The sequence below is a fragment of the Myotis daubentonii genome, chromosome 11 (genome assembly GCF_963259705.1).
Source record: "Myotis daubentonii chromosome 11, mMyoDau2.1, whole genome shotgun sequence".
Classification (NCBI taxonomy): domain Eukaryota; kingdom Metazoa; phylum Chordata; class Mammalia; order Chiroptera; family Vespertilionidae; genus Myotis; species Myotis daubentonii.
This window is the reverse complement of record NC_081850.1, coordinates 57870964-57894096: the sequence shown is the minus strand read 5'-3', so window position 1 is coordinate 57894096 and position 23133 is coordinate 57870964. Positions and strand designations below refer to the sequence as shown.

The 23133-nt window shown below is 44.0% G+C and overlaps 1 protein-coding gene across 1 annotated transcript in view; it reads left to right on the top strand.

Annotated features, from left to right (window-relative positions):
• Positions 1-23133, top strand: part of GRIN3A (glutamate ionotropic receptor NMDA type subunit 3A) — a 141730-nt gene that overhangs the window by 91370 nt on the left and 27227 nt on the right. Inside the window, exons 4-6 of the mRNA XM_059657523.1 lie at positions 4311-4456; positions 8206-8321; positions 17281-17432. Of these exons, the coding sequence (XP_059513506.1) occupies positions 4311-4456; positions 8206-8321; positions 17281-17432 (414 nt within the window). The remainder of the gene's footprint in view (positions 1-4310; positions 4457-8205; positions 8322-17280; positions 17433-23133) is intronic.

Genomic DNA, 23133 nt, shown 5'->3' with positions numbered 1-23133 from the left:
TATGCCCACGCAGCTGTAATGAGATGTGTCACATACTGAAGCCTAAATCTGGGCAGTGCCAGGAAGCCTGCGGAGATTTATCAAACCTACTCTATTCATTCACTCGCAAAGGTGGCATCTCTTCCGTGACCAATGGGATTTTTGAATAGAGAGGAAAATCTGAAATGTGGGAGTCAAGGAAATAATTAGATCAATATTGTCTATACCAGGAGCTGGAAAACATTTTCTGTTTGCGCCAGATAGTAAATATTTTAGGTGTTGTGAAACCATATAGTCTCTTTCCCATCTTCTCAACTCTACTGTTGTAGTGTGAATCGCCGAGGCTGTGTGCCAGTAACTCTTGATTTACAAAACAGGTGGCTGGCTGGATTGGCCCATGGGGCATAATTTGCTGAGCCTTAGTCTATACAAGGGGCTTAATGCAATGACTCAAGTTGTCAGAATGACCTGGGCTAAAGCTCAGATAAATCAAACCTGATGTCAAAGTGTGTGTTGACTAGAGATTAACTGACCTAACACATGGGACTTCAGACCGAAAATGAAGAGAGAGGCAATAAAATGCTTAAGTTGAAATGGAGAAACTTAGCTTCTGTAGAAGAAAATAAGCATAATATGGAAAAAAATTACAACATACATGACTCAGTAATTCACATTGGAAACTGGGTAGGGCTCTGAAACATTATTCGCAGCCTTATTTTTCTATATTCTAAGGCAGCAGTTTTCAACCAGTGTGCCGCAAGCATTTTTAAAACATGTAATACCTGACTATTTAGTCAGGGGCACTGACCTCTTTTCCCTTAGATTGTTAAATTTTAAAAATGACATCAGCCAATACAACAATTACCATCCAGTGTGAACGAATCGAAATTATACCTATTTTTATCATTTCAGCAAAAAATATATATATTGTGTGTGTACCGCAGAATTTCAGTGATTAGTTTGTGTGTCATGAGATGAAAAAGGTTCTAAGGTTCAGAGCATGATTAATAACTCAGCGAACTCACATTTCTGTTTTCTGGGGACTGTTCTAGTGTGCCCGATGTTCCTGTGTAATTATCAGTACTATCGCTTTTTAAAAGAAGTGTCCTAGGCCCGACCGTTATGGCTCAGTGGTTGAACCTCGACCTATGAACCAGGAGGTCACAGTTCAATTCCCGGTCAGGGCACATGCCTGGGTTGTGGGCTTGATCCCCAGTGGGGGGCATGCAGGAGTCAGCCAATGGTTCTCTCTCATCATTCATGTTTCTATCTATCTCTTCCTTCCTCTCTGAAATCAATAAAAATATATATTTTTTAAAATGGCCCTTTCCACCCAGTTTCAAAGGGCATTGTACCAAGTCCAGTGATACATTCCATTTATTATTTAAATGTAAATCTCAGATAAATGCAAGTGTAAACCTTAAGTGAACATATTCAGTATTAGGGTTGTTTCATAATCTGAAGCATCACATTTACCTTGGATGTAGGCGCTTGATTCTTTCTCGAGTTTGCTTCTGTTTTGTGGTGAGCCCATTTGTCTGCTTTCTGTGAAGTGTCTAGCTGACTCTTCTCTGTGTGGGCGCTCTGCGTAGAGTTCAGTACCCATTAATTCTGAACAATTCACATACAAATAGGTAGTTTAACCTCACATATTTCCCCAAGGCCTGAGGAGGTTGACGCAAATATAAACAGGCTTGGAAGAGCTGCTGAGATTTTTAGCTGAGACTTTAAAGAAATTCTTTTCTCCCTGGGACTTGCTGGCGATGGCTGTAATCCAGCTCAAGTGCTCCAGCGCTGTGTACACTGTTATCCTCCCTCCTTGATTCAGGCTCTCTGACATCCCTGGCTGTTTGAATTACACACCACAGGTATACACAGGGTGGACGATGCTAGTCCATCGGGTTGCATCAATCGCTTCTTAGATCCCTTTTCTGATTCTATTATTCTGTGACTGCTGAGCAGCCTGTTGTGTGGGTTTTTTTTTTCCATTAGAAGCTCACACACAGACATTTTTAAAGAGCCTATTGTTTTGAATGAATTAAGATAAAAATTAAAGCGAAAAATAATTTTAAGGGGAAAGATAACATGAAGTGTGACAGAGATATTATACTGGTAATATATCAAACCTAAAAGAATTTTGTGTCAATAATGGCAACCAATATGAAACCAATATTTATCAAGCATCTACTGTGTTCCAAGCACTGTATGTGTTGTATGATGATGATGGTCGTGGTGATGATGATGCCAATAATAGCAGCTATATGCTCAGGACTTGTGACCACACAAATGAGGGAGGCATGGGCCCTGCCCTCCTAAAAACTTAAGAGCCGGCAGGAAAAGCAGACATTGAACAAATCATTCCAAGTGTTACCTACTCTGTGAAATTGCAGGGTACAATGAGAGTCAGGGCAGACTCCTCTGAAGAGTGACTTCAAGGACTAGCTACACAAAGGGAAAGTAGGGTTAAGTTCCTATGGCATCTTGTCAGCATTATAATGAAACTAGGGGCCCGGTGCACGAAATTCGTGCACTGGGTGTGTGTGGGGAGGGGAGTGTCCCTAGCCCAGCCTGCCCCCTCTCACATACTGGGAGCCCTCAGGCGTTGACCCCCATCACCCTCCAATCGCAGGATCAGCCCCTTGCCCAGGCCTGATGCCTCGGCCAGAGGCGTAGACCCCCATCACCCTCCGATCGCCTGATCGGCCCCTTGCCCAGGCCTGACGCCCCCGCTAGAGGCATAGACCCCCATCACCCTCTGATCGCCCGATCGGCCCCTTGCCCAGGCCTGACGCCTCCGCCAGAGGCATAGACCCCCATCACCCTCCGATCGCCTGATTGGCCCCTTGCCCAGGCCTGACGCCTCCGCCAGAGGTGTCAGGCTTGGACAGGGGACCCCCATCTCCCCCCGATCACTGGCTCTGGCCCCCGCCCAGGCCTGAGGCCTCTGGCTCAGGAATCATGCCTGGGCAGGGGACCCCCATATCCCTCTGATCGCTTGCTCCACCCCCGCCCAAGCCTGACGCCTCTGACCCAGGCTTCAGGCCTGGGCAAGGGGACCATCATATCCCTCCAATCCCCGGTTCCGCTCCCCACCCAGGCCTGATGCCTCGGCCAGAGGAGTTGACCCTCATCACCCTCCGATCACCAATCACCGGATCGGCCCCTTGACCAGGCCTGAGGCCTCCGGCAGAGGTGTCAGGCCTGGGCAGGGGACCCCCAGCTCCCCGCGGTTGCAGGCTCCGCCCCTGCCCAGGCCTAACGCCTCTGGCTGAGGAGTCCGGCCTGGTCAGCGGGGACCCGCAGCTGCAGCGGCCCCACCATCGTGGGCTCCGCTTTAGGCCCAGGCAAGGGACCCCTAGCTCCTGGGACTGCCAGCCTCGACTGTGCCCAGCTCCCATCGCTGGCTCCACCCCTACTTCCTGCTATCACTGGCCAGGGCGGAAAAGGCACCTGATTCTCCGATCATGGCTGGGGGGCAGGGCAAAGGCGGCCCCAGGGCCGCCTTTGCCCTGCCCCCCAGCTCTTAGCTCCCCACTGGGTTTCCGATCACTGTCAGTGGCAGGGGGCTTCTTCCTGCTTTCCCTTTCACCTCCCTGCATTGTGCCTACATATGCAAATTAACCGCCATCTTGTTGGCAGTTAACTGCCAATCTTAGTTGGCAGTTAACTGTCAATCATAGTTGGCAGTTAACTGCCAATCATAGTTGGCAGTTAATTTGCATATAGCCCTGATTAGCCAATGAAAAGGGTATCGTCGTACGCCAATTACCATTTTTCTCTTTTATTAGATAGGATGACATTGAATGAAATATTATTTGAGGACCTACTGTATAGCATAAAAACAGATGAGCATGAAAGAGATACAGTCACTACTTTGGATCAGGCCCACAGTATTTCAGTCTCAAGATGCAAAGTTTTAAGTTGGTCTTTGTCTAGTTCTAACCAAGGAGGAGCACAATTTATTACCTTAACCATATAGTATTTTGCCTGATAGGCACTTTATAATAACTAGATTTATTCTACGTGCCAGTTTATACCGCTTCTAAAAAAAATGTCATGGGTTCTCAATATAAAGCAGAAAGTTGGTTTTGTATTTTCTGTTTATTGTTTCCATCTCTTTGCTTCTGAAGATAGAACAAATACTGATGTGAAAGCTGGGATATGAAAGAGCATCTCCCTCCTATGCCTGCATATTTCTATATGCATATTTATGCCTGTGTGTGGCATAGAATTCTACATTATTAGATTTCAAAGAGTGATGGAAAAATAACATTTTGAAAACAATTCTAAGACTAATTTATATTAAAGACATTTCTTTTTCTCCTTCATAGCTCCATCATCCATCCCAGGGCTTCCGCTTTGGAACTGTCCGGGAAAGCAGTGCTGAAGATTATGTGAGGCAAAGCTTCCCCGAGATGCATGAGTATATGAGAAGGTACAATGTACCAGCCACCCCCGATGGAGTGGGGTATCTGAAGTGAGTGTCAGCCTCTTGGGGCCAAAAAGTTCTCACTGAGGCAGTGTTTGTTGTTGTTTTTGTTCTTGTTTTAAATGACAGTTCAACATACCTACTGTGTGTTCAGTAATACCTCACACTGTGTGAGATCCAGGAGACAGTATGGAATAGTTTGCATTTGATTATGGGACTAAGATTGCTGCAGAGTCCCACGTTAGGAGTAGCTTTGCTCTATATGCCAGTGCGGTCATTAGTGGAGCAGATGGTGGGGGAAGCAAATGTTGGCTTGACTTCACTTGAGAAAACAATGGTGCAGAAATGATAAAACACTCAGGGAATGTGGCCAGAAGGTAAAGTGTCCCTAAGCACCCATTTCCTTCACAGTGAATCTCTCTCCTCTTTTCACAAGGAAGAGGGATTTATCTTAGAGATTTCCTGTAGACAGGAAATAAGATAAAAAGCAATGATCCCATGCCTGCACCCTTCCCATCAGAATCTGCAAGAAGCAATCAAGAGCAATGCCATTGCCATGGCAGATTACTGGAGCCTGTAATTCAGTGAGGCAGAATGCAAAGGAGGGTGAGTAGGTATGGATCCGCTCATCTAGTCGGCCTGGGAGAGGGGAAGGAATGGCCCCCAATAAGCACTCAGCATGAGAGTGAGTAGTCCTCTCCCTCCTGCCTAATGGTCCCAGGACAATGACATATAGTCAATCCTCCAAACCCTAGAATTGCACAGCATCAGGGAACTGGTTTCTCTATGGTTGACCACAATAATCTTCCCAAATTCTTTTTTTTTTTAAGAAAGAAGGAAAACAAATAACTTCACGGGACAGAATGGCTGGCTGTGTGTTTCTCAAGATCCCTAGTAATAGGCCCCTAAAACAATCTTACGGACTTTAAACTAGAGTCTAGAGAGGAAGCCCAGTGCTCTCAAATTTGCGATGTTATATATGATGCTCAAATACTATGAAATGGTACTTTTAATTTTGCAAAAACATTAGAATCCCTCTAAGACACAGAGTTAAGTGCTCCTTGGCCTCCCACTCCTCTTCTGTATTCTCTTCTTCAGGCAAAGTCGTGGCTGAGAGAGAGCATAAGATGTCAAGGAGATAATAGTGGCTTCCAGCTAGGTATCACTGGCTAACAAACCAGGTTCTTCTGGCACAAACGGGTATGATGGGACACTGGTGCTCTCCCCAGCTCCACCTCACTCAGGGCATTCATTTATTCTGGAAGCTTCACCTGAGAAGGCCCCAGTGCTCAGAGATGACCCCACTCCAGCCTGGAGAGAAAAAACAGGTAGAAAGGCAGGTGCAGATGAAGAAGTTGAGGCCCAGAATAAGCAACTTGCTCATGGTAATACAGCTAGCAAGTGGCAGACTCAGGACTAGAATCACGTCTCTAGAATCCAACCACAATAGGCTGGTCTAGGAACCATAACAGAAAAGTAGGACCCAGATGGTCAAAGAGTAGTCCGTGTTCCAGCAGCATCCGTGTTCCATTTGTGGACTCGTCACTGCCTGAGCTCTCAGCCACCACTCCAAGCAACTGCGGTCCTCATGTTACCTACCTGATATCCCAGAGCCCTGACCTGCAGGGCCCAACCCCTGGAGTCCTCCGTACAGGAAAGGTTCCTTCTATGTGAAACCTGTCCCTCCCTCTCCTATCAAAATTCCCCTGGGCTTAGTCCTACTCACTTAGGGCCCTGATTTCTGACATGACGCTTTTCTTAAAAAGTAATCCCTATTTAAATATTCATTTCTTTTAGTATGTTTACATATGACTATGTTTTGTGTTTTATGTATTATGAAATGAATGTTCAAAAGGAGCACGAGTGTTTAATGAGAGAAACCCCTGGAGGATCTACCAACTATAAGGATGATTCAGCCAGACTAGAAGCTGCTTATGCCCGGCTCACACCCAGCCACTTCCTCACCAGTGGCTCAGGGGCCCATGAGAGTCTGTGAGCTGGTTGCTTCTTGCCTCCCCATGTAATAGAGACCTGTCACAGCCAGCCGCACTTTGCAGTCTGAAATCAGTAATTATTTAAGGATACCACTGAGAATGGACCTCACGAATTCCTTGTTAGGAAAACTGAGCCCCAATTTTTATTGCAACCACAAATATTTGCAGAGTATTGGTAAATGGTGACTTGTTGCTCTATAGCTCCCAAGGTAAATTCTGCTAATATAGTGGCAAAACTTCGGAGAAACATCTTTCAATTCCACTTCTTTATTTTTATTGCCAAGATTCCATTAAGGTTCCTCATCCTCGTTCCTGGGAGAGCCCTTTCTGAAGCTTCCCACAGCCGTAGAGCTAGGAGATGTTCTTCATTTGGGGTAAAGTTAAACATGGGCCTCATTGTGCCTTAAATCCAACACCCCGTGGAAAAGGGGATGGATTGTGAATTGGTGATTCTACTTCCTGGAAGCGTAGAAGGAGGAAGCAATGGTCACTGGCACCAAGAAGGAACTTGACCTACTTACTATATGTCCACGTGTGCCCCAGACAAAGCCATCCACATAAAGATGCACATCTGCCCAATGATGAATCTTAGAGTCTGGGACTGGCTTTCTCTTTTAGATCTTGATGGGCCCTGGCCATGTTCTCTGTAATGAATTCCGACAGCCTCATTTCTGGCTCTAAGTGAGGAATGACTGAGCCCAGATGGGGCAGAGACGAGTTGTTTTTGCCTAGCTGTTTGGACAACCCTGAGAGTCAGAAAGCCTTTCTTAGATGGATGGATGTCCACGTCTTTCCAAAAAGGATTTGAGGAGACTGAAAACAAGAGTCATTGCATACAGCTTAAACAACTCTCTTGGAAACTCCCCTTTCCTTACCCTCCCCACCTTTGTAAGTGGGAGCTCCTCTGGACCATCTCTGTGCCTGGATCCAAAAAATGGGGGGAAACACAGAAAGGACGCACAAGGCATCTGTTGGCATCTTAATCCCAGCCCATGGCTGACTCACTGATACTATCTCGGGACACCTGCTTAAATGATTCTTGCCAGAACCGCTTCCTGGGATGAGAGTGAGACATGAACCTCTGGAGATAAGTTAATAAAACAGATTACTAAGATCTATCACAGATTATTCCCCTTGCATTTATTGAAAGCTAGGCTGTAGACTTTAAAGAGACCTTAACTCCCTTTCCCCCGGGAATGCTAGATCTCTTATTTGCATTTCCTTATATCTCCTCCTAAATGTGAAATAATGCTGGGTCTCTGAAAAATAGGATAGTGATCATGACAGAAAGAAATAAGACTATCCACATGCTGATAATGAACCCACCTCGCTCCAACTGACTCGCTATGTAGCCTGGATCAAGTTACTTTGACTCTCTGAGCCTCAATGTCTTCATCTGTTAAAATGGGATAGCACCACCCTCTCGTGATTTCATGTCAGTGATGAAATGTATGGAGAATAATAATTACAATGCCTAGCACAAAAAGGTCCTCCGTCAGTGTAAGAGAAATGAACCTTCTTGTTCAATTCAGAGTCACTCTGGCTCATTTGTTGGCTCTAGAAGTAATGGTGGATAAACCCGTTGGAAAGAGGTCATGCTCTCTCATAAGAGAGGCTCTTTCCCCTGGTCTCTTCTCTACAGGTCAGTGAGATGCCCACAAGGCTGAGTCAGCAGCTAGCTAGCTCTTGCTGCCCTTCGTGTCCAGGTTTCTGTCCCCTAAACAAAAGCCAGCCGTCAGCCTTCGTGCTTCCTGTTCATTAAGGAATCATTTTTCACTTTTCTTCTCTTGGTCTCAAATGTAGGAATGATCCAGAGAAACTAGACGCCTTCATCATGGACAAAGCCCTCCTGGATTATGAAGTGTCAATAGATGCTGACTGCAAACTTCTTACGGTGGGGAAGCCATTTGCCATCGAAGGTATTAATCAGTCACTCTTCATTCACTCTTACTCGGGATGTGCTCATTTTGCCAACCTAGCAAGTCACAGACGCCAAAGTCAGGGGCAAAATGCTATTCATCTTCCCTGGTGTTCATTTTCAACGCATAAGCACTTAGCTATTAAGTTGCTGAAGTTAGGAATTTATTTTTCACCTACTCCACAAACATGTATTTACCCACTGTTAGGAAGAGGGGGAAAAAAAAAGAAAACATCGTTGTTACTCAAATGATATTGCTGCAGATACCTGGGAGTGGTGGCATAGTGTCATAAATGGGGAGTCCAATTTTAAATTAATCTTTATTTTCCAGTGGCCAAATACTATAATGAATCTGATGCAAAAAACTAGGATGATTGCATTTTACCACTGGAAAGACCCCAATATTGGTCTAACCCAGTGGTCGGCAAACTACGGCTCACGAGCCACATGCAGCTCTTTGGCCCCTTGAGTGTGGCTCTTCCACAAAATACCACGTGAAGGCGCGCACGTACAGTGCGATTGAAACTTTGTGGCCCATGCGCAGAAGTCGGTATTTTGTGGAAGAGCCAGTATTTTGTGGAAGAGCCACACTCGAGGGGCCAAAGAGCCGCATGTGGCTCGCGAGCCGCAGTTTGCCGACCACTGAGCTAACCTAATCTCTATACACAAAAAAAGCCTGGGAACGTTACATCACTTTTTCATAATCAGAGTTAGGTGATAATACTGGAATTAGAATCCCAACTTCGTGGTTCTTAAATAAATGTTTTTCCTACTAGTTGGAAAACAAATAGAAAAAAATCCCATTCTGTAGCTTAGTAACCGTTAAGAGTACTAACAAAACCTTGTTTGGGACCTCAGGTTTGCCTCTCTCCTCACTGACAGCAAACTTTTCCTTCCAAGTTGATCAACCAATCAATCAAACTTCAGGACCAAAGAAGGATTGCTTTGTCAGTAGCTCCTTTCATTCTGGACAACAGTTGATATATGGAGCTGGTAGTTTGAACCAGCAAATTTCATGTCTCCCAGCTCTCAGCTTCCCTCCCCTGACAGTATACCCTGACCCTCAGCGCAGCCATGTTCACTTGTCAGAAAACACTTTAACTTGAAACAGTCCCAGGGCAGGTGTCCAGGTCCTGTTTCCATAAAACTGTATTTTCCTGTATGTTAACTAGTGCAGCGAGACTTGTGATTCCAGTTTTCCAGCTATAGCTGGTCTCTGTCTCCCCTAAACACATCAGCAAATTTTGTACTTAAGTCTTTGCTTTTGTGATGAATGAGAATATAACAGCTGATGCTATTTCTTCATGCCTTCTCCTCAGAAAAAAAATCAATCTCCTCTCCAGGCAAAGTGACCTCCACCTGAACCAGGGATAGAATTCAGGAAGAGAGAGATTGCATGGTAGTGGTCTTCTATTAAGGCCGCAGTCTGAGCCCAGACAGCGTGGCTCAGTGGTTGAGCACCAACCTATGAACCAGGAGGTCACGGTTCGATTCCTGGTCAGGGGACATGCCAGGATTAAAGGCTCGATCCCCCATGTGGAGTGTGCGGGGAGCAGCCAATCAATGATTCTCTCTCATCATTGATGCTACTATCTCTCTCTCCCTCTCCTTTCCTCTCTGAAATCAATAATATATCTTAAAAAAAAAAAAAGACTGCAGTCTGAGATAGCAAAGTCACAAAAAGGAAAAGAAGAAAGTTTAAAAACCCAAAGAACATTTATTATATAACCCCATTTTGATGTAGCAATGGAAAATTCCCATTTTTGTGTGTGGATTTTGCAGATCTAGAAGGGATGTTACTTTCTTTCTGTCCTAGATTCACTGGGTAATTGAGGTCCCTTCTGCCATTAGCAGCTACTAAACAATGAATCATTGATTGGGGGCATAAGAATGAGGGACTCCACTTCCCACCTTCTCCACTTCAGAGAGCAAGGCTGTCTTGTCAAAAGGCTGTGGTGAGATGGCTTGTTAGCCTCTGCTGGACCCCAGTGCCAGATGCCACACAATTAACTCCCGCTGACTCCCTGTTTACATTTCCATCTGAGCGCCTGAGACTTCTCCTCTTGCCATTCTCATCATCTCCAGACACCACAGTGCCTTCAAAGGGGATAAGCACAAAAATGGCCCATGGAAGAGCTCTCCCTGCAAGAGAGCAGGAAGGCTACAGACTTGAACAGAGAGAGCATTCTCATCATCATCGTTGGTTTATTCTGGGGAGGCGGGGAGAGGGCGGGGAACTATTGCTGATTTATTCTGGGTGAGGTGCAAATCAGAAAATTTAATTCAATACTGCCCCTGGCATCAGTTTCACAACCTAAAAACAGAACTTGGTAAAACACAAAGAGAACTTACTTCTAAGTTATAATCAGCAATGTGATGAAGATACTAGGGAAAGGCTTGATTGCTGCTCTTTGAAAAAGCATGTTAATTTATAGATTTTTAGGAAATCTCTCTCTCTCTCTCTCTCTCTCTCTCTCTCTCTCTCTCTCTCTCTCTCATTTATCTTCATTGTTGAAAGTATTACAGATGCCCCTTCTTTTTCCCTGTTGATCCCCCTCCACGCCACACCCCCTACCACAGGCCTACTGCAGGGAATCTTTCTCTCTTAATGAAATTTTAAAAAATATTATCTGCTTTCCTCTAACAACATTTAGGTTTCTGGAACTTATGAAAATGTAGACTTTATTATTAATTCATTAGACTTTATAGGCATAAAAATATCATCAAAGCAATTTATGAACAATTTTTACTTACAGGACTGCTGCATATGTCTGGTTCCTTTCACAGGATCTAGGCATATAACAGTTATGTGATACATGATGTATTGCCCATTACATAACTCATTAGGTTAGATTTGAAATAAGTACTTAATTCAGTCGCTAATGTAGTCATCAAAAGAACCCTGATGTTCTGCATGCACTTTTCCAGGTGCTTAAATGACTTTGGGAACTTAGGAGGGAAAATGGAGTACATTGATTTCTTCACGCTCAATGTACATTCACTCTGTATAGTACTGATATCACACCACCCACCGTGACTACTGAATACACCCCCAACTTCACCGTTAACCATTGATTTAGGCTGGAAAGATAAAAGGTGAGGCAAATGAGAGAGACAGTGGCTCCACGCTGAGTTTGAAACCTTTTCATGAGTACTTAGCACAGCAAACCAAAACTATTAGGAATTTCAGAGCACGTGGAAAAGTCATTTCACATACTATATACACCAGAGAAAACAATGACATAATGTGTGCTCTGCGGGTTGGGGAAAGGGGAAGAAAGTGTTGAGATAAATGAACACATGTCCCAAATGTATGCACTGGAGTGAGCTGACAATAAAGGTCAAAGGAGAAAAAAGAAATGGAACTGCACAGTAATGATTTGTGACCTTTCTGCCAAAGACCTTTGCCCGTTTTTGAGTTTGTTCTCTTACTTGTTTTCCACTAATTATTGAATACAGTGCTTGGAGCACCAGCTGTGAATGTGCGTGCTTGGGTTAGAGCAGAGCTGCTGTTACTCCTGTGCTACGTGGGGCAGGTCTCTTAATCAGGTCTTCAGGTTCCTCATCTGCATAATGGGTTTATGAACAATATATCTAGGCTAGGGTTGTAAAGATTGGGTAAAGTAAGACATGTAAAGTATGTACGAGCACATAGAAAGTGCCTAATCAATTATTATTCAATATGTTGAATTAAGAGATTAAGACCAAGTCACATAAAATTGTCCCAGGTAGAGAGCCTTCAGATACTCAGCTTCTCCCACACACTCCCTCTCCACTTCCAGGAGGGGATAAACGAACCTCATTTTTAGTGTCATCTTTATAGTGAGACTATTTCAATATGTTCTCAACCATTGCCCCAGAGTAGCTAAATATGGTATTGCAAGGACTGGCTGCAAAACTGAATTAGTCTTTTAGTCTTTCTTCCTGAACGCCCCCTCTTTTTTTTTTTTTTTTTTTTTTTTTGGTATGCTACCTGAAATCTTATTTTCAAAATATCTATTTTCCAACCACATTTCAGGAAGTTCTCTTAGTCCATGAATTTTTAACTATACAAACTATACATTTCCTAGCCAAAATATATTTCCACCACTCTTAGCTGAGTAAAGCTGATTTATCCATGGGGAAAAGAACTGGATTCTATTCTGAAAATTGTTCTTTTGGGCTATTAAGCTGTATGCAATTTCCAGGGTGCCTGATGCCTTCATCTTTAGGGTTGAAGGATTCCATTTTGCTTCATCCATCAACCACAAAATAGTCAACCTTGTCTTTATTGCAAAACCATGTTTCTAATGATAATGAAAGCAGCTCAGGCTGCTAAGTTGAGTCAGCAATTTAAAAAGAAGAATTCTTTGACCAATGAACACATCAAATTCGAAAAGCAACTGATAAAGAGAGGATGGGGATGAAACCTATGAAACCTTCTAACTTTTACTATTTTATGTTTCTGAATAAAATGGAATTTTAACAAATACCTCTTCTCATTGCCATGTAACTTTTTTCCTATTTCTCCCCTTGATAGTTTAATTATCTAATAATTATTATTAATGTTAAAAATCACTAACATGACAATATTCAATCTGTGCAATAAAATAGAAAATTAAAAAGGACAGTAATCTATTTTTAGCAATCGCAGCTTAACTTTGACATGATGGAGTGGAGTGATTTAAAATTTATTATTTCCTATGTAGCAATTTTTTATAAATGTCTCTGCAACTTCAACATAGCTTTTGCCCTGGGGCAATTTTTATACTTTTGTTGTAGTGCCAAAATTCTTTTCTTAGTGTATGTAGATTTATTATAAGTATTAACTTCAGATTTTTAAACTGTCTTAGCATGTATTTTTGTCACATCTTCCCAAAATACCACGGTAAGAATCAGTCTCAAATGTCTTCTCTCATCCTCTCCTATGGTAGCAACCTATCATTCCTCTGAACTCCACAGAGTTTTATCCATTTTCCTCATTGCATCCTCGTCATTATATTTCACCCATATTGAATTTATGCCTCACCTATCTTTTTTTCCCAAGAAAAGCCCTGTGACTTCCCACCATGTTGTGTAGTTATATATGTGTGTCTCATCTCCCCATGTCACCATGAGCTTCTCATGGCTAGACCGAGTGTCTGATTGAACTTGGCAGCCTCTACAGCACTTGGCAGAGTGTCTGATACAGAATGAGCATTCACTACATGTTTGTGGGATTAATGAATAAATGCATAGGTGTGCAACAAATGCTTATCAAGTGAAAAATGAAAACCATTCTGCCAATACTACACGAAGGTGGGCTGAGTAATTTAAGAAGATTTGTAGGGGGAGTTAATTTCCAGTGTATAGATGGCATATCTGTCTATATACATACACACATTTACATGGACAAAATATGCCCATGAATGATATATTTGTGTCTGCTGTTGAAAACAAACCACCAGTTTAGATGATTGTGGTTTTGTACTGAACTGCTGCCTAGTTTGGGGGGATCACATCAATATGACTGTGGTGATACGGCCTGCATTGAAGGGGCGGAAATAGCCAAGCATTTCCTTGACTTGGTCACATGCTATACTAGATACAGTGGACAGAGCACTGGCTTTAGACTCAAACAGACCTATTTTCAAACACTAGCTTTGCCAACTATGAGCTGTGTGACATTGGGCAGTTTACTTATTCAGTCTTTAATACTTGAGGAATACATATTCTGCTTGGGTTACTAAAGGAATTAGACACACAGTCTGGCACACAGTAGGTCTCAGTATGTTCTAGTTCTTATCATTAGAATTTCAGAGTGATTTCACTGAACTGTATGCCACACTCTAGTACACTATCTTAGTCTAGTGCAGTGGTTCTCAACCTTCCTAATGCCGCGACCCTTTAGTACAGTTCCTCATATTGTGGTGACCCCCAACCATAAAATTATTTTCGCTGCTACTTCATAACTGTAATTTTGCTACTGTTATGAATCGTAATTTAAATATCTGATATGCAGGATGTATTTGGGCAACCCCTGTGAAAGGGTCGGTAGACCCCCAAAGGGGTTGCGACCCACAGGTTGAGAACCGCTGGTCTAGTGCATGATCTGCGAAACAGGGTAAGGTTTGCAAAAGGTTTATTATAGAGCAGGACTTGGTATATAATAAGCCCTCGATAAATATTAGATGTATTTGTCGTTGTTGTTGAAAACTATTGCCACAGGGGCTGATTATTATTGTATTTTTATAGTATTTTTATTAGTTATAGACTATTAGATATAATAGTTTGTAATATATTGTGAAAAAATATAATAATATTCAGCAAACCAGGCCTACTTATCCTGACCATTAACCCGCTTCCACCAGAGAGTTCCAATTCCTCCTACTATATGTTTGTAGATGCCCCAGTTCTTCATCCTCATGGCACTTATCTCAATGTAATAAAATAATCATTGTACAGTCATTGTTTCATATCTGTCTCCCTAATGGAGCGGATACACTGCAGCTACAGGGGCCATATCTGCCTTGCTCACTGCTAAATCCCGACCACTCAACACAGTGCCTGTTCACTCAGTGTATTTGTCCATGGAATGAATGAGTGAATCAGTAAGCCAGTGACTATTATTATGCACGTGCCTAGGATTGTGCCTGGCATGTAAATAAGTATTGAGTGAATGTGTGTGCGACGGAACTGTCAATAGCATTCATTATAAGAAATGTTTCTAAAGAAAAATGCTACATCCTTGCAATTACTCATCACACAAGAAAATGTTATTTTATGATAACATCTGCAGAACAGGCTGCTCATGTAAAGCCTTTTATTCTCAGTCTCGCCTTTCCAACCAAAACTAGGCACAAAACAGGCCCTCAAAATAGCTTTGTGTATTAAAAATTCTAATCATGCTCTTGACATTGTCAACATTTCCTTGACTTGCCATTGTTAACGAACAAACAAAATTACCAGGGAAAAGAAACATGCAGCTCTTCAAAACTCAAAAATCTTCTCCGCATTAGTTATGTCTTTTCTTCTATTGGTTATGCACACATCTCAGACCTCACCCTTTTTTAAGGAAGGATTTGTGTAATTTATGTCTCTGCAATAAAAATAGGAACAAAAACTAATCTACTTGGAAATAAATTGTTAAGATACAATAATTATGGCAGGTATTTGTCACTGGTAAATATCTTTGGACTCGTGACAGCCTGTTAGTTTTTATCTGTGAAAAAGAAAGTAACTATATTTTTAGTTTATCTTCCTCAATTATCTTGAGGGCAAAATATCTTTTTTTTTAAATTCTCCTATTCAGTAGCTCAAAATAAAATGCAGGTAATTAGCTCATCAAAGAGATTCACAGTGCAGTAACAGTTTGGAAAGCAAATAAAGCCACACAGAGTGAGGCTATAGGGTCCAAGCTGCTTAACAGAGCTGACCCCAAATTCCCTCCACCTGTGTTCCTCCCTCATCCTTTCCCCTGATTCCCTCGCCTTCAGTAACTACTATCCTGGACTTTTGGTTTATCATTCCCTTGATGTTTTTTCTAAACATACTTTAATCATTGTTTCATTTTGAATCTTTTTACATTTACACAGTGGATTCATGCTGTAATTTTCTGGAACTGGCCCTTTTCACTCCGTATCTTTTTTTTTTTTTAATATATCATTATCAATTTCAGGGAAGAATGGAGAGGGAGAGAGATAGAAACATCACTGATGATATAGAATCATTGATCACCTGCCTCCTGCACGCGTGGGGATCATGCCCGCAACCAGAGCATAGGCCCCTACTGGGAATTGAACCATGACCTCCTGGTTCATAGGTCCACGCTTAACCACTGAGCCACTGTGGCCAGGCTCAGTCCATATCTTATTGCTAAGAGTCATCGTATTATTGCATGTAGTTATAATTAATATGTTTTACACTATATAATATTCCAATTGTGTAAATATTCCACAATTTATTTTCCTTCCTCTTGTCAAAGCACCTTTGGGTTGTTTGCAGTTTTTTCTATTGTGAACAGATATGCTCTCGTAGCATATCTCCTGGTGTGTTTGTGGAAGACGTTTTTGAGAATGTACTTAAAACTGCTGGTGTTAGAGTATATAAACATTCACCTATACAAAATTTAATGAGTACTTGAAATATCAAACTGTTTTCCAAAGGGGTCATATCAATTTGCATGACCACGAACAATGTGTAAGTAATCTTATTGATCTGTCTTCTCCCACACTTGGCATTACCAGACTCATTATTTTAATCATTGAAGTTAATTATAAGTTGTTATTGATATTTTAGTTATGCTATAGCATATGTTTCATGGTCTTATTATTTAAAAATAAACAAAATAAAAGTAAAAGAGGGTCATGCATGACCAATGATGAGACTATGTCATAAGCCAAAGATTATAATTACAACCCACTTGTGTGTACTTCAGGTCTAGAGCAGGGATGGGGAACCATTTTTCTGCCCAAGGCCATTTGGATATTTATAACATCATTCCTTGGCCATACAAAATTAACAGCTTGAAAATTAGCCTGCTATATTTAGTCAAACACTTAATTAACTCACCCCTGATGCCATGGCAGGGCCAGGTCAAATGATTTTGCGGGCCTTATACAGCCTTCAGTCCGGACGTCCCCACCCCTGGTCTAGAGGAAGGGCTCTAGCAGAGGCAGATAGGGGATCCTAGCCCTGCTTAAGATCTCAAAGATGGCTTCCGGGAAATATCTTGAAAGGAAGCGCAGAGGCGTTGGGATACAATGTGCCACCTGTATACTATGCACAGCCCATCCCTCTCCTTTCCAGACTCATCTACTCTGAGGGGCAGCAGATCGAAGGTAATCATACCTTAGGTACCTTTTGAGTCCTTTGAAGGCAAGATGGCGATGGTTCGCCCTACCCTTGTTACCAGGCCTAATGGCCATGTCACACGAGTGTAGTGGCAACCTCTTAGAAGCCTCTCCGTGAAAAACTCAATCTGAGACTATCTTTTCTCCTAGGATATGGCATCGGGCTCCCACCCAACTCTCCACTGACCTCCAACATATCTGAGCTGATCAGTCAATACAAGTCCCACGGGTTTATGGATGTGCTGCACGACAAGTGGTACAAGGTGGTTCCCTGTGGCAAGAGGAGTTTTGCTGTCACCGAGGTAAGGGAAAACTGCGGATAACGTTAACGCTACAGCTTTACCTTGAAGAATAGGTGTTGGGGGTTTTTTTTAACTGAAAACAACCAATTCCCTTTTATAGATGTGAAACGAATACCCAGAGATCTTAAGTGATTTGCCCACGGCATACAGATAATCAGAACCTGCTTTCATGGCAATGCTCTGCCTTTACGATGTAATTATAAAGAAACCTGCAAAGTGAGCCAGAAATTGGATGATTAAGATAGGAAACTAAAAGGTGAACCAAGAGCCCCGAGAGCTGAGGCATTTAAAAAAGAAGCCAAATAAACCAGCACAAGGTCAGCCTGACATTTAAAAGAAGAAGAAGAAAAAAAATCTAAAGCCAACAATAATGGCTTCAAACAGCTTGTATTTACCAATGACGCCCAACTATGTATTTCAACACAGACTCTTCTCCCGAGTTCCAGAACCATGTATCTGATTTCCTATTTGACATCCCCACGTGACTATTCTATAGGCATCTCATATTTAACTTGTCAAAAGCCGAATCCTTGATCTTCCTGCCTAACTGTGCTCTTCCTCCCGTGCGTCACATCTTGGCAGTGGTACCTCTGTCCATCCGTTACTGTTTCCGTAAGCTGGCAGGTGTCCTTAATGCCTCCCACGTCTCACCCTCTATATCCATCAACAAGCCACATCTCTTCTTTCTATAAAATATGCCCCAAATATGCCCATTTGTTGCCATCTCCACGGTCATCACTTTAGTCTCCAAGCCATTGTCCCTCACCTGGGCCACGGTAAAAGTCTCCCCACTGGTCTCTGTTTTCATCCCCACCTTTCTTCGATTAGCTCTCCACATGGTAGATCACGGTTCTGCTTAGGAGCCTGCAATGGCCTCATGTTAATTAGGGAACAATCTAAAGTACTGAGCATGGCCTGCAGTGCCCTGTGGGATGTGACCCTGCCTAAGTCTTCAGCCTCATCTCATGCCACTTCCTCTTAGATCATTACAGCCCCACCACTGGAGTCATTTTAGGTAGAGATATCCCAGTGGCTTCCCTGCCTTCGGGTCTCTGCACATGCTGTTGCCTCCTCCTCCTTAAATACTCTTCCCCCTGACACTTACCCAGCTAATGCCTTCTCATTATAAACTCCCAGCTGAAATCTCCCTTCTTCAGAGCCTGCCATTGTTCCTGATTCAATCTGAATCATATCTCCCTTTATATCTTATCTCTCACATTATTTCATAGCCCTTAGCATCATTTAAATTTTATTATTCATTCACGTATATTTAATCAGTTATTATATTAGTGTAGTTCTCCTTCATTTAGATTATAGGACCTCAAGGGGCAAACATGTTGTTTACTGTTCTGTTCTCAATGCCTGTTTCATAGTAGGCACTCAGTAAGTAATTGTGGAATAAATGAACCAGAGAAACCAAACAATATATATGAGAAGAAGTTGGGAAGCAAAAGGTCAGAACATAAAGCAAGTGTGATATTGGTAGTATGTTAGGTTGAATAATGTCCCCCGCAAAGTTAACGTCTACCCAGAACTTCAGAATGTGACCTTATTTGGAAATAGAGTTTTTTCGGAGGTAATTCTTTAAGACTAGAGGCCCAGTGCATGAAATTTGTGCAAGGAGCTCGGCCCTCACAGGCCCGGCTGCCTCGGCCCTTGCAGCCCCGGCTGCCTTCCAGCCCTGCGGCCCCACTCCCCACCCTCCACCCCCCCGCCCACTGGTCGTTCAGGAAGGTCATTCTACCATCTGGTCTATTTAGCATATTAGCTCTTTATTATCCTATATAATAAATAGGTGATATGCAAATTGACCCTCACACCATAACACCGTCATAAGATGGCTACACCCACAGCGGAGGTGGGGTTCCTGTAACGAGCCATAACAAGCAATCAGCAGGGACCTGAGGCTGCGTAGCGGCAGGCCAGGTCGGGGGTACCTGAGGCCACGCCCTCCACCAGTGGGGCTTGACAGAGGACCTCAGGCTGCACCCCCCCCACCTGGCAGGGCTTAATAGGGGACCTCAAGCCCCACCCCTGCCCTGTGGGGCTTGACGGGGGACCTCAGGCCGCACCTCCCGCCTCAGCGCCAGGCTGGGGGACCTGAGGGTGTGCCGGGGGACCTGAGGCTGCGTCCCCCACCTGGCGGGGCTTGACCTGGGTGGGGCCAGCTGGGTCTGGATCTCACCCAATGGGGGTGGGGCTGGCCAGGTCTGGCTCTCGGCGCGATTTCGAAGAGCACGCAGGTGGATGAGGACTTCACTCTGGGTCCCGTGGTGCACCCCAGACTTTGATAGGATAAAGATTTTCATATACATTTTACTAATTTTCTTTCATCTCTGATACTTCTATTATAGAGAAAGGGCAAATAGCAATATTAAAATGTTTCCTCTAATTAATTCCCTTCTAATGTGCATGAATTTCATGCACCGGGCCACTAGTGTAGGATAAGATGAAGCGATACTGAATTGGGTGGCCCCTAAATCCTTACAAGGCCATGTGTAGAGAAATACAGGGAATAATGCTGGCAGTATGGGAGAACAGCAGGTCATCCACAAAAATCTGCTCTCCCCTCCCCCACCATAAGCCAGCTGCAATTTGAACAGACCATCCAACCTCAGAAGGAAGGTGGGGGCGGGGGGAGGATAAGAGATCAACCAAGGACTTGAATGCATGCATATAAGCATAACCAATGGACACAGACAGTAGGGGAATGAGGGCCTGTGCTGGGGGGGCGGGAGTGGGGCGGGAGTGGGCGTGGAGAGGTTAATGGGGGGGAAAAGGAGATATATGTAATACTTTCAACAATAAGGAATTTAAAAAATAAAAAAGAATGGGTATGCAAAATGGGCAGTTTACAGGTAATATTGGCTGAGGGTTGCAAAAGCCTGAGGGTATGCAGAGTTGGGAGTTTTCAAAGGGCTGGGGTTTTTCAAATGACTAGGGTGTTCAAAGGGCTGGCTTCTCTGGTTTCTGCAGCCAGTAAACTTCCTCATATTTCATTGGCCAATATTGTGTCATCAGCTCATGTCTAAACCAATCCATGGTGAGAGTAATGGGATCCCCATGATAACTTACCAACTGTGACTCACCCCCTGGGTTTGGTGATGCGACAGCTTCTCTTGAAACACACTCACACAGATCAGAGTGAAGACCTAAACAAAAGCAGAACTCCTTTAGGAAGGAGAAGACAAGAGAGTGGATGCTAAATAGACAACCCATTACTTCTGCACCAGCTCTGTGGATGGGAAAGTTGCTTCTCTCTCTCTCAACTGGCCCACTTCCAGCCAGTATATATATATATATATATATATAGTGAGGTATTTGGGTTTGATCATCCTGAGGAGCCCTCCCAACCTAGATACAGTGACTGTGGTTTCCCTTTATAGCATCCTGGTTTACAGTTGTGAGTATGCAAACCACAGAGTTTATTCTTGTATTATTATTTATTAACTACAGGCCCAGTGCACGAATTAGTACATGGGTGGGGTCTGGCCAGCCCGGCCCCAATCAGGGCAGATCAAGGCTGGGCCTGTAGGAAGGAGGAAATGGTGGGAGGTTTGCCAGCCAGCCTACCCTGATGGGGCCAGCGGGCCCCACCCCCGATTGGGGTTGGGAGGCCAATTGGGGGCGGGGCCGACCATGGGGAGGGGTGGTGGGCCAGCCGGCCGTGCCCCCAAATGGGGTGGAGGGTGCCGACTAGGGACCAACAGTCTGGGGGAGGGGTCATGGGTGGTTGGCCAGCCAGCCCTGCCCCTGATCGGGGTTGGGGGTCCGATCTGGGGTGGGGCCGGCCATGGGGAGGGGCTGTGGGCAGATCAGGGTGGTGGGGGCCCATTGGGGGTGGGGCCAGCTTGGGAGAAGGGGCTGCAGGCCTATCGTGGTGGGGTGGGCCAATCAGAGGTGGGGCTGGCTGGGGGAAAGGGCAGGGGGTTAGAGGGGATGTTTGGCCAGCCGGCCTCGCCCTTGATCAGGGTGGGAGAGTCCCATCAGGAGTGGGTCGGCCAGGGGTTGGGGCTGCAGGAGGTTGGCTGGCTGGCCGCACCCCCTGATTGGGCCGGTTCGCTGGCCACAGTGAGCATGATAGTGACCAGTCGTTGCAGTCCTTACTGTGTTACGGTCACTGGCTTTTTATGTATATAGATTACTATATTATTTTCCATCTGAACAACTGTAAATAGTTCTAGGTTTGAACCTTACTAGTTATGTGATACTGGACATGTTACTCGGCCATTCTGAATCTCAGTTTCTGCATAATCATCAAGTTATTGTTGAGACAACCCTGGTCACGCTTTCCAGGTCAGCTGAATTTAGAAGGGAGAGAGAAGTGTAGGAAAGAGAAGAATGGAAAAGAGGTATATCCTTAGTCGGAACTTCAGAGACAGAAATAAAGAACTTCAGCCCAGCCGGTGTGGCTCAGTGGTTGAGCATCAACTTATGAACCAGAAGGTCACGGTTCGATTCCTGGTCAGTGCATATGCCTCAGTTGAGGGCTTGATCTCTGGTAGGGGGCATGCAGGAGGCAGCCAATCAATGATTCTCTCTCATCATTGATGTTTCTATCTCTCCTTCTCCATTCCTCTCTGAAATCAGTTATACATATACGAAGTAAAGAAGATTCTGATGACATTCATGTGTGTAGAGCTAGGAGGCCCAGCCTCAGCCTCGGGGGACGTTATGAACACACATGGAGCTCTTCTTTCTCAGGGATGGTGGTCTGCACTATGGCAGATCCTGGCCTAGGCAATAACAAACTGCTTTTAATGACACTCACCTGTGTGCATTTAAACAACAGTCCATATCCTTGTGGCACATTGTCTGGAACAACCCAAGACAGAATTTCAGGATGTCACCGAACCTAAAGATGGAATGGAATGAAATGAAGCCAATCTTCAGCTCATGGATTGAACTTCCACGAGTCTCCACCTGTTTGCTACCTCTTTTTTTAAGCTTTCTCCCGGAAAAGGTCAGAAGAAGGAAGCATGCCTGGCAATGCTTTGTTTGCTATTCTTTTAACCTCAAATATCATGCACTGCTGGGCTGTATTAGTGTAAGAAACCAGGACTTATTTTGAAATCAGACAAGACATATTTGAGGCCTGCCTCTACTATCAACTTATCTGGGCAAGTCCCTAACCCACCTTAGTCTCAGCCTCTTCATCTCTTCAGTGGCTCTTGTGCAGAATAAATAAAATAGTCATTAAATGACATGTCCCACCTCCTTCCCCTGGGGGTCAGGGAAGGGGTGCAGGGCACAGGGCAGCAGAAGCAGGTATGTTCTGGAGGGCATCTTACCTAACAGGTCCTCTTGAGGAAGATGTTACTCTGTGTATTTCTTTTTAAAATGCCTATTTTTTTTTTTTATTGATTTCAGAGAGGAAGGGAGAGGGAGAAAGAGATAAAAACATGAATGATGAGAGAGAATCACTGACTGGCTGCCTCCTGCACACCCCACACTGGGACTGATTCCTGGTCAGCGCATATGCCCCAGTTGGGGGCTTGAGCAGTAACGTTTGCAACTGCAACTCAGGCATGTGCATCGAACCGTGACCTCCCAGTTCATAATCGACACTCAACCACTGAGCCACACCGGCCGGGCTGTTTATTTCTGACCTTGCCTTCCAATTCCATGTCCAAGTCTATGTCTATTGCCACAGAGTAATGAACACCCTTTCACTCCAAAAACAGTATCCTACTTCAGCTAA